General features: G+C 37.1%; 1 protein-coding gene across 2 annotated transcripts in view; it reads right to left on the reverse strand.

The window, feature by feature from the left end:
- Positions 1–6,490: 6,490 nt before the first annotated feature.
- The window catches only part of PCGF6 (polycomb group ring finger 6), a 32,028-nt gene continuing 26,479 nt past the window's right edge, over positions 6,491–12,039 (reverse strand). For both annotated transcript variants that reach the window (XM_055560210.1, XM_055560211.1), the window contains 2 exons: positions 11,199–11,285; positions 6,491–7,740 (listed from right to left, as the gene is read on the reverse strand). In XM_055560210.1, coding sequence (XP_055416185.1) covers positions 7,684–7,740; positions 11,199–11,285 — 144 coding nt within the window. In that variant the 3' untranslated portion in view covers positions 6,491–7,683. The remainder of the gene's footprint in view (positions 7,741–11,198; positions 11,286–12,039) is intronic.

A 12,039-nucleotide genomic window follows, 5' to 3' on the forward strand; every position in this document is an offset into this window, starting at 1 on the left:
AGCAGTATCGACGGTTAGGACCACAGAGTGAGTCTGTGAGACTGTGGGGAAGCCTGTCCATGAAGCGTAGTAGTGATAGACCTTCAGTCACTAGGCAATGAGATCCTCCACATCCTGAAGTGCACTAGTAACAGCTCTTGTTTATTCAGTAGTACTTCCTATATGCCAGTCACTGTACTAGGCAGTAAACATAGAATGATCGCAGTTACGCCTCACAACCCTCGCTAGGCATAGTATTTGTATACCCATTCGACAAATGAAGGAACAGAGTCTCGGAATGACAAAGTTAAACCCTGTCTGATACCCCATTGTGAGTAACAGAGCTGGTCTGCTGACTCTTCGGTGCCTGCTTTTCTTTCTATGTTGCCTTTCTACGTAAAAGAAAGCCCCCGCCCCACCACTTGAGGGAATAAGCATCTTTCTTTTCATCTTCCTTTTCACTCCTTCCTCCCAGGGTTTAACTTAAGGTTTCTCTGCTCCAGAAACCCTTGGCAACATTGAGTCCCAAAGGGAAACTGGTACACACTGCAGATTTCCTGAGCCTACTGCCTTCCTGCACTGCAGTGAGGTGGTGGCAGCCCAAACCTGGGCCTGGGCCCATCCAACCATGAGCCTCTGCATGCTCCTGCTAAACATTATAGAGGAGTGGATGCTACTAACCTATTTTTTAAAAAGGAGCTTTAAAAATATTTTTGTAAAGGAATTCTATAGTTCAGTATCAAAGAGCTGGAATTAAAGGAATGTTACAGAAGGGCCCTTTCCTCAAGAGGTAATAAATCCAAGATATTTGTAATTCATTTTACTGGACTGGCTAAAGAGGGGGACAAATTTGAACAATAGTCTGGAAACTAGAGTCCAAATTTTATCTCGGGAAATAATGCAAGTTATGCAGTCGTGGGGATAACCTTTAAGAACTTACCTGTGAACATAAGCAGGGAGACCAGATCACCACTCATGGATCTAAAGGCAAACATGAGATAGTTTTTTAAATGTATTTAAAATCCATTAGAACAGAAAGCACATTGGCAGTTGCTAGGTCTGGAAAAGAGGGGTATAGAAGTGGGGCTTTATTGTGGAATGATGGAAACGTTTTGGAACCAGATACGGATGGTGACTGCACAACACTGCAAATGTACTAAATGCCACTGAACTAATCACTTTAAAATGATTCATTTTATGTCATCTAAATTCACCTCAATTTTACGAACCCACTGATAGAGAATTTATGAGACTATCAGAAAAATAATTATGACGTCTACCATACCTTCTGCTCCAACTGAGACCATTATGTACAGCCACCTGGGTCAACCCAGTAGAAGGAATTCCATTTGGACAACATTAAGCCAGATCTAATAAGAGTAGTATTGATTTCAAAACAGAGCCTGGAGAAAAAGCCAGAAATCTCCCTGGATGTAAATGAAAGAAAGAATAGCTAGAAACGTTGCTTGCTTATGAGTAGTTATCACTGATTTCCAGCTAATTTTATTTTTATTATTATATCATCAGAAATCTGTAAGTTCCTTAAATATATCCAAATTGTAAGAATACATTTTGTTTTTTAGAACCAAATAAATTTATATACCTGAAAGCACAGTGCTAATTTAAAATGGAAATAACTGAGGGGAGCTTTGTAAACATAGTTCTATGTGAAATTTTATTTTTTTTCTAGACAGTACATTTCTGGCTTTGCTGCATGTTCAGATTTAAATGTACAGGTTAGTTGCTGTCATCATGCCTTTTGCTATTTTCAAGTGTCTCACATGGCTATACCATTTGCAAATGGGGAGAGTGCTCCTGAATCCAGTCAAACAAAGGGCTGTTTTTATTACATTACCAACCCTTGCTGCATACACTTAAAGGGAGAAAAGAATGGTTACTATGTGGATCAAAATGCTGCTCTCCTCCTCTATCGATCTCTTAAAAGTTGATTGGATTGCCTTCATGTTTTATGCTATTTCACAAGCTTACTAAATGGGGGTGGGAACTAGCTAAAATTTATCAATTCTTTCTTAAAATCCCTTGAAACACACACACACACACACACACACACACACACCCCCACCCACCCAAGATTGTAATAAAACAGAGTGAGTCATACCACAGATATTTAAAGAATTATGTTTCTATAGTGCTTTAGTGATTCTGAATAAAACAAAATAGAGAGAGCTCAGGCTACAAAGAAAATGAAGACTGATCCTGGAAGGGTCTCCAGGCTTGCTTCCTCATTGATTAATTACTGTAGATCGCCACATGGCTACCCTGTTCCCTGATGAGACAAGTGGTCTCTGTTCTGAGACTTTTCATTCCAGTTTTATCACATTCTTCTAGGGGTTAGAGAATGCTCAGCAGACTGTAACCAAAATCATTAGTATAAGGGCTGGAATTTTAGAATATAATCAGTAGCAGTCTGGTTAATTGCTGATTATTACACAGGGCAAAAAAGCAGCTCTTTCCTTAGAAGTGCTTATTAAAACAAACTTAACTCAGGTTTGTCTGCTATGCCGTATCTGTGAATAAATGAGAGGGGTAAATTCCATCCCTCATGATTTCCAGGCATAAGGATTTATACATGACATATAGAATTCCTGATGTCCTTTAGGACTAAACAATTTTTTATCTTTGTCTTAAATCAGACATAAGCTCAGCAAAAGGAACCCGTCTCTGGCAACTGAAACTGTCTGTCCATGGCCTAACCTAGTCTGTAAAGTAGAAACAGCAGACTTAAGATTAGAACTAAGGTGAAAGCAGAATTCAGGTCCAACTCCAGGGCCTGTATCCCCACACTTGGTCCAGTTATTAATAGAAGGAAGTGAATATAGAAAATATACAGGACAGAAAATGGGGAGGGGGAATATGGTTTAACTTTGATCTTTTAATATTAACGTGCCTACTTATTCATTGGAAACTAATCCAGCAAAGTAATCTAAGAAGTGACTACCAAGGGACCATAACTGAATTTGAAAACAGACTATATGCCAACCACTATTCTGAGTGCTTAACACATTGATTAATTATTGTTAACAAGTCTTTGCATTAGGCACCACTGTCCCAATTTACTGATATGGAAAACTAAAGCTCAGAGAAATTATATAGAAGTTCAAGATCACACAGCTTGCAAATACCAAAGCTGGAGGTCAAATCTGTGAGTCTGGGCTTCAAAATTGATGTCCTTAAACCAATGTGAAATACTGCCTCTAGGCCTACTTGGGGGGGGAAAAATCTATTCCTGGCAAACATCTTCATCTTCTGATTTAAATTGTTGTTCAACCAGCTTTTCTTTTGGAAAAGCATTTTCTTAGAAACATTAGAAGAAAAAAACTTTTCTCACTTAAAAGAAAAAATAGTATCACTATAATAACCTGTGTAAAACCACTCAGTCGTGTCTGACTCTTTGCAACCCCATGGACTATAGCCTGCCAGGCTTGTCTGTCCATGGGGATACTCCATGCAAGAATACTAGAGTGGGTTGCTACGCCCTCCTCCATGAGAGCTTACCAACCTAGGGATCAAACCCAGGTCTCCCACATTGCCTGTGGATTCTTTTACCATCTGAGCCACCAGGGAAGCCCTGTAAAACCACGGATACCATCAAAATGAAACAAATATGCATTAAAGATCAAACCATAATATCCATTCTATGTAAATAAATATTTGTCAAGCTTTCAGAAGATCAATATGGTATTTCATTTATGCATGGACTATTAATCTCAATAGATAATAAAAATTTAGATATCATCTGTCCAGTTTTGAAGAGAGGCCAATACGTACACAACATTATTGAAAAAGGTTAAAAGTGAGGACCTACCCTTTGACCATGATATACTGAAGACAGCAAAAATGAACATTCAGAGTCAGCTTGATCCTTGTCTTTTAACCGAGCCCTCCAAGATAACATAATACACCAGAGAGGCTGCCAACTATTAGAACTTGAAAAGGAAAAAATAAAATTTTTTTAATTAGTCATATATACATCTAATAAGAAATTATGATCTGGTCATCTTAGAAGAATATTCGTCTAGGATTGAATCACTGAGATTATACTTTGTGTAGGCTGAACAGGAAAAGCAAACTGGTCAGTGGCATCACTTTCAACAATTCAAAGCCACAGTTGCTGTAGAAGAGTCACTGTGTGAGTGTGTGCAAGAAGTTTGAATCCAGAGAGACTGTCAGGAACTAGATAAGAATGTATCTGACTCAGACAAGAAGGAAGGGCAATGCACTGGAAGCAGAGGGAAGCTCAGTGAAGCCCAAGGTCAGAGGAAATGATGATACCAGAGAGAAAAGACTGGGATGGCATTTAGGGAGGAACTGAGAAACCTGCCAAGCTCACATTCTGTCAGACTACTATTATCACAAATTAGCCCCCTGGATATCTTTGCTTAGAAAGGGCTTCAGCAAAAACAGAGAACCTAACAGCTGTGCCAAACAAATCTTTCTCTAGCCATTGAATCTAGACTCTGGAATCTGTACTTCATATAGTCTCATTTGTGCAGATTTGAGGATTTAGTTTTGTTTCTGCTTTTGTTCCTAGCAAATATCCCTCTTGAAACAGTAAGGCTAACCCAAGGCAACAAGATAGGGCATTTGTCTTGTTTTTGCTCGAGCTTTTTCCTCATCTGTCTTTGACCCCCTTTGACCTTATTTGAAGACAGCTCCCATATATGGCCTCTCACCGCTAAGTTTTTGGCTTCTCCAAGATAGAAGCAATTGGTCAATGCTTGCTCTTGTTTTCTGAGTCTCTCCTTCTGTTTCCTATCCCACTGCCTTCCCATCTGTCAACATTTCTAAGGTATGCTACACAGAACTGGATAAAAGACACATTGGAGATTAGAAGTATTAACTCCCTTGATCTAAAACTGTTTCTACTGATATAGCCCAAAGTCACATTGCCTTTGGAAGTACTAATTTTTAAACCAGTTTTTTTTTAACTGATTTTTAAATCAGTGTTCTTACTTAGTTTACTGTCTGGTAGTAACAACAAGTCAAATAAAAATAACCAGATAAAATTCATTCTTTGGGATGCCTGGAGGTCAAGTTCAAGAGGGAGGGAAAAAAGAAAGGGTGGAACTCTTTGTGACTCTCATAGTATTTACTAGTATCTGCCTTTGGTAAGATTGAGATGTGAGTAATCCATAGGCTGCAAGTTCCTTAAAGGCAGACCACTTTCCTCTAATTTTAATTTTGTTGTCCACACAAGTGATATTCTTTTGACTTACTGCAGAAATATTTATCAAATAATTACATTTAATGTTGTTGTTCAGTCGCTCTGTCGTGTCCGACTCAGTGCAACCCCATGAACTGTAGCACGTCAGGCTTCTGTCCTTCACCTCCCGGAGCTTGCTCAAACTCACGTTCATGGAGTTGGTGATGCCATCCAACCATTTTGTCCTCTGTTGTCCCCTTCTCCTTCTGCCTTCAATTTTTTCCAGCATCAAAGTCTTTTCCAATGAGTTGGTTCTTTGCAACAGGTGGCCAAAGAATTGGGGCTTCAGCTTCAGCATCAGTCCTTCCAATGAATATTCAGGGTTGATTTCCTTTAGGATTGACTGGTTTGATCTCCTTGTAGTCCAAGAGACTCTCGGGAATCTTCTCCAACACCACAGTTCGAAAGTATCAATTCTTTGGCGTTTAGACTTCTTTACGGTCCAACTCTCACATTCATACGTGACTACTGGAAAAAACATAGCTTTGACAAGACGGACTTTAATTAATTACATATAATACTCTGCTTTAAAAAAATAAGTGTCTTCCCATGTTACTATAAATCATAATTTCTGAGCCCTTGGAATAACCTTAGTATGCCTGAGAACTTGGTCACACCAGATAGTTTATGCTGACAATGTGATTTATGGTGAATGCCTATTTTTATATACCTGGGACATGCTATATCAGGTTGTCTACTGGGAAGGTGCTGGGGTATCAAGGCTGCATGCCTATGTGACTGAATTCCAGTAAAAACTCTGGACTCTAGGGCTCAGGTGAGCTTCCCTGGTTGGCAACACTTCACATATCATGTTGGGAAAATTAAACACTCTCCTTGCATTGCCAATGGAAGAGGACAAATGGAAGCTTGTGCCTAGTTTCTCCTGGACTCTACCCTATACATCTTTTCCTGTTGCTCATTTTAATCTGTATCCTTTCATAGTAATAAACTATAACCAAGAGCATAATAACTTTTTGGGTCCCATGAGTCCTTCTTGTGAACTATTAAACTTGAGAGAGGTCTTGGAGATCCCCAACACAGATGTTAACATGGGACAAGAACAAAAATAGTAAGTAATTTGTGCAAGAGACATTTACGAGGCAGTGAACTCCATAGCTGTTACTTTGTCCGCTGTCAAATAAAGGCATCTGGTATAACCAGGGAAGGTAAAGATGTTTATAAAATATTTATTTGATGGCACAGTTTAACTTTGCTTTGGATGTCCTGTTCCTTAAAGAGTTTTAGTTATTTTTAAAAATCCTCAATAAACACAAGCATTTCAAAATAGGTTAAAATAAATTTTTATTAAAAAATTGTATTAAATGTTAGAAGAAATTTATACAGAATTCATAAATTCTTTATAAAACAATTACCAATCTTTCTCCAATTATAATTGTTTTTATGCAGACTTGGAAATTTTGCAGTGAAATAAGGTTTACAAAATATTTCTTTTAAAGTATTACAATGCTAATTTTAAGCAAAATAATCTTTAAAATGGAAATTTTTGCATGCAAGTGAGTGAGCCCTCAAACACCCGTATTCTTTATCCCTGCAACAAAATGGGAAAATGAACATTAAACTGACTTACTGAGGAAACAATGAACAAGTATTCTGTAAACCTTAAATTCAAATTTTTAAATTACTTTCAAAAGCAATATCATTACAAGGTACTGACAATCACACTGTGTACTCAAAATTAATGTTAATCCAACTAATATTCAAAAAAATGTTGCAAAGAGGCACCCCTTGTTGTAAGATATGTTAAAGGTGCCTTTAATATACTGAAGACCTAAACCCTACAGGGGACAGTATCCTCTCACACACAAAAATATAATTCATCCCTTTTAGAAGTGGATAATATCTCTTTAGTAGTGTTGCTGGTTTAAAAAAAAAAGACATAAGTTCAAAATAATGCGGCAACATACAAAAGTGGCCCATAGTTTTGGTCTTTGTCTGAGAAGTACATTCTGTAATTTAACAAAGTCTGGTTTTAAATTTTCAGTTCAAAAGCATACTTCTTTTCCAACTGGATGACTGCCCAACTGATGCCATTCCAAAGAGCAGAATCCCAATCACCAACTTGAAAGGGGTATGGCTCAACGAAGACAAAAACAGTGACTGATTTACCTCAAAGATTAGGAAACAAAATCTATATCAAAGTATCTGAAATCATAAAAAGTAAATGCTTTTAAAAATTTTCCCCCTGAGCTATGGACGCTTTTTATATAGTCACTTACTAGAGAGACTTTTTACTAAACAGATCTTTGACTAAACAGATGCATTCTATCATTACAAGTTATACTTAAAAATCCTATGATTTATAAGACTCCTATGATTCTTCATGCTGAAAATAGATAAGTTATGTCTCAAACAGCACAAAATGATAGCAATTACATGTTTCATGGAAATCTTTGGTGAGAATGCAATCCTGCAGAAGCCGCCTTATTTTGTTCACTCAACTCATAACAGTCTTACAATCTTCAAGTAATTTTCAAAGGAGATACCACAAGTCCATAATGAAGGACCAGCAGACCATCCTGAAAAAAATAAAAGTGTTTTACAGTTACTTGAAAACCACTTACATATATGATCAAGTCAAAGATAGTTTATTTTTCATAACCCAACACTAATGTGAAATTCCTTGATTTAAAGAGAATGGAAGTCCAAGATAAAGAAACCTGCTCATCTACTCACCTCATAACCAGACACTCCCTGTTAGTGTGCCTTTTTAATGACTCTTAGAAGAAAATCCTGAAACTACCAGTATCCACAGTTTGTCAAGGTTGTTTATGGCTAAACAGTTCTCCAAAAAGAACTAAAACTTCTCATTTTGCAGATTATTTAATATATCACCCAACTCTGGGCTTCTCTAAGAAAGACTCAATTATCATTGAGTATCATGGATCTGCTAGGAAATAAAACATTTATTTCCCATACAAATGCAGCTTACAACTAAAATAAGTGAGAAAACTTCAGAACTCTTACCCATTTAATACATGATACATTTTACTTCCTCCTTGAAGACTGTTCAGTACAATTCACCCTTTCTTTGCTACCCAGAGTCATCACTATGAACTGTAACTGTACTGCGCTGTATAACACAGTGATGTCCTCTGGGGCTGTCAGGAAACTTAACACTAAATGACTCCAGATATCATGTTTATGAGTCTCTTTATGTCTCCTTTCTTGGTATGAGGTCTTAATTCTTTGTGCTCTCACCAAGGCTGCACCCAGCAAGCAACCTACCTTTTTAAGATGCTATTTGTAATTTACTATGAACTGAGAAACTAGCTTAAAAAGAAGACTCATTGAGAAAGTATGCCATGGGCAATGGGCCTACTTTAAGCAACATTTAGAGGGAGTGGTGGCATACACGCCTTGCATTTCCAACTCTGGTCTAGCTATCACCCTTTCTTTCTTCTTTATTAAGCTTTTTCATGGCTCCACTTCCTCATTGCTCATTCACTATTCAACTCACTGCAATCTGGCTTCTGTTACTGGCAACTCCAGTGAAAACTCATCAGAATTCTAGAAAGGGGTTCACAAATTCAAATACCCATAAAAGCCAGAGAAGTACCATAAATGAATATGTGAGTCAGTTAAGTAGTCAAATAGGGTATGTTGAGACCAGTGATAAACCATATAGCAGATGCTTAGCTAAAGGAATTTAAACTCAAAAAATATTTAAAACACAGAATAAGCCAAATAAAGCACAATCAATCCCACACCATGTTTGGCCTACAGATCATCAGATCTCTTCTAGACTAATTAGTCTAATCAAAGTAAATGAATTTGTATTCTAACACACAGAAGGATCCTATTAACATATTTACATGAATACAAATTACATTTTACAGAATGTCAATTTTTTGCATATAGTTATGTTTCAGAATTACAAGCTGTTTAAAATCTCAAAACAACTTCAATACATGTATAAAATTACACTTTATGAAATGAGATAATCTTTACATTTCAAATTTATATCTATGCTTATTTTGTTTATATTCTGATAAATATAAAGGAATATATAAATATTATTTATATTTTATATTTAGATGTTTCCATTCATGGTCTTCTTAAACAATCTAACCAGAGTAAATTCTCTAAAAGACAAGTCAGATTATGTTTCTTCTGTCCTTGGCTCAAATCTCTCCAATCAATAGTTTCCCACCTCACTCAGTTAAAATCCAAAGTTCATACTACAGCCTATAAAGTCCTGCATGGTTTTATTCCGTCAGATCTGAGCTCCTCCCACTCTCTCCCTCACTTGCTACATCCTAGCTTTCCCACTGCAGAGATGTATTATTCATTTAGCTAACAGGTCCTGAGATTACATGACACTTACATAGTTATCAATGAGGACTTTAATTATAAATATTCTTTAAATTGAAGTCATACTTTCTACCTACTCCATTGACTTTGGGATTTTACGCCTAGCTTTTTACATTTCTAATCAAGCTTAACTTTAAAAAAGACAATATTTTCTAAGATTTCTGAAGTCTGATTTTATAAAAATCTTAGGAAATGTCTTGTTTATACCTCTAAGTATGCTTTACTTAGCTAAGAAACAATTTTACTTTTGTATTTTATGAAGATCTTTTGAATTATTTGTTTCTAAAATATAAACAATTAGTACAGTATATTTCTAAAAACATGTAAGAATAATCAAATAATTACCCAAAAAAGTATTCAGCTATCCTTTCGCTAAGATCCTAAGCTTTAAGTTCAACTTTTTCAACAGTTGAATCTTGATTCCACCACTAACTAACCAACTGATCTTGGGCAAGGTACTTAGTCTTCATACACCAGTTTTGTCATCTATCAGATTCCCCAATGGATTTCAGAATTAGAGGGCAAAATTCCAAAAGAAATTGGATTTTTCTCTTCATTAAAATTGTAGGTCTTATCTTGCTTTCATTTATCCTTATTAGATTTCACACTATACTTCCCACTCACATTATAGGCTACTTAAAATATCGTCTAACAGTTACCATGGCTTCTTACCAACTGAGCTAGGAGTGGTATGTGAAATCTCTACAGACTAATGAGTATCCGCAAATTTTTCTTAAAGACACGTTCTTGCAGATACATTTGCCCAGCAGTCTTCAAAGCTCTACTGCAGTATGAGACAGAGAAGAAAAAAGGCCTCTAGAATCAAACTGCCTGGAGTTTGAGCCCTGGCTCACACACTTACTGCTGCTGCTGCTAAGTCACATCGGTCATGTCCAACTCTGTGTGACCCCATAAATGGCAGCCCACCAGGCTCCCCCATCCCTGGGATTCTCCAGGCAAGAACAATGGAGTGGGTTGCCATTTCCTTCTCCAATGCATGAAAGTGAAAAGTGAAAGTGAAGTCGCTCATTCGTGTCCTAGTATTTGCGACCCCATGGACTGTAGCCTACCAGGCTCCTCCGTCCATGGGATTTTCCAGGCAAGAGTACTGGAGTGGGGTGCCATTTCCTTCTCCACACACACTTATTAACTGTGGTTAAGTTACATGTCCTTTCTGTACCTTACCTGTGCGTGCGTGCTCAGTTACTTCAGTCACGTCCGACTCTGTGCTACCCTATGGACTGCAGCCCAGCAGGCTCCTCTGTCCATGGGATTCTCCAGGCAAGAATACTAGAGTGGGTTGCCATGCCCTCCTCCAGGGGATCTTCCCCACCCAGGGATCAAACCCAGGTCTCCTGCACTGCAGGCAGATTTTTCACCATCTGAGCTCCAGGGAAATCCACCTTACCTGTACCTTTCCTCAACTTTAAAACTGGAGATAAAAGAATACCTACCTCATAAAACTATGATGAGTAAGAGAGCTCATCATTACAAATCATTTAGAAAAGTACCTGACACACAGTAAGCATCCAGTAAACATTAGCTTTATTATTTATAGTCCAGATAATTTTAATTATAGAATGTTTATTAAAACCCTAATAACACAGAACACTCTTCTTTCATTAATTAACTTACCCATTAGACATAAATATGGTAGACCTACCTGCATTGCTGCATCGCCTATTGCACGTCGAATTTCCCTTAGAGTTTGATACCGTTCTAACAAGTGATCACCACAGATGATGTCCACCTACAGGCAAATAAGAGTATAAGTCTGCTGTCCTGCTTCAAAAAACCACATTAAAAAAGAGGAAGATCAACATAATTATTTTTAGACTAGACTTTGCTATTTTGTTTTTTATTTATTTATTTTGGCCATGGCATGTGGGATCTTAGTTCACCAACCAGGGATTGAACCCATATCCCTCGCATTGGAAGCGCAGAGTTTTAACCACTGGACAGCCAGGGAGGTTCTGACTGAACTATTTTAGACTGATTAAACATTCTTATGAAACAGTTTAGAAACTATTTACAAATAAAATGGAATGAGCACTAGAGGACATGGCACAACACAGAACACTACAGCAGATATTCCAAATGGTTTCCTTGAATCTCTCAGAACAAGTTAAATCACACTTGATATGTTCAGCATAAGATGGCACAGAAAATTATATTTTTAAACAGTTCATGACACAATGATTAAGGGCTTATAATGCTTCAAAAGGCAATCTTTGGTTGTTTGATTTTCTTATTAAAGAATATCTCATTTTCCAACAATGAAAAGTCTAACACTGATATAAAGTACATAATAAGGCATTGTGTTTTACAGGTAGAACAATCTTAACAAGGTCTTTTCAGCCCTTTTAGTAATGTCAAAGCTCTAATATAAATCTACTTCTATACCGAATGCACTAGACAGAACAATATGGTTGTATAGTTATATACTATATTGTATATGATTCCAGTATATTCACTTGCTAGAAACAGAAATGAAGTCCTTACAT

This window comes from Bubalus kerabau, chromosome 22 (genome assembly GCF_029407905.1).
Source record: "Bubalus kerabau isolate K-KA32 ecotype Philippines breed swamp buffalo chromosome 22, PCC_UOA_SB_1v2, whole genome shotgun sequence".
In the NCBI taxonomy this organism is placed as follows: Eukaryota; Metazoa; Chordata; class Mammalia; order Artiodactyla; family Bovidae; genus Bubalus; species Bubalus kerabau.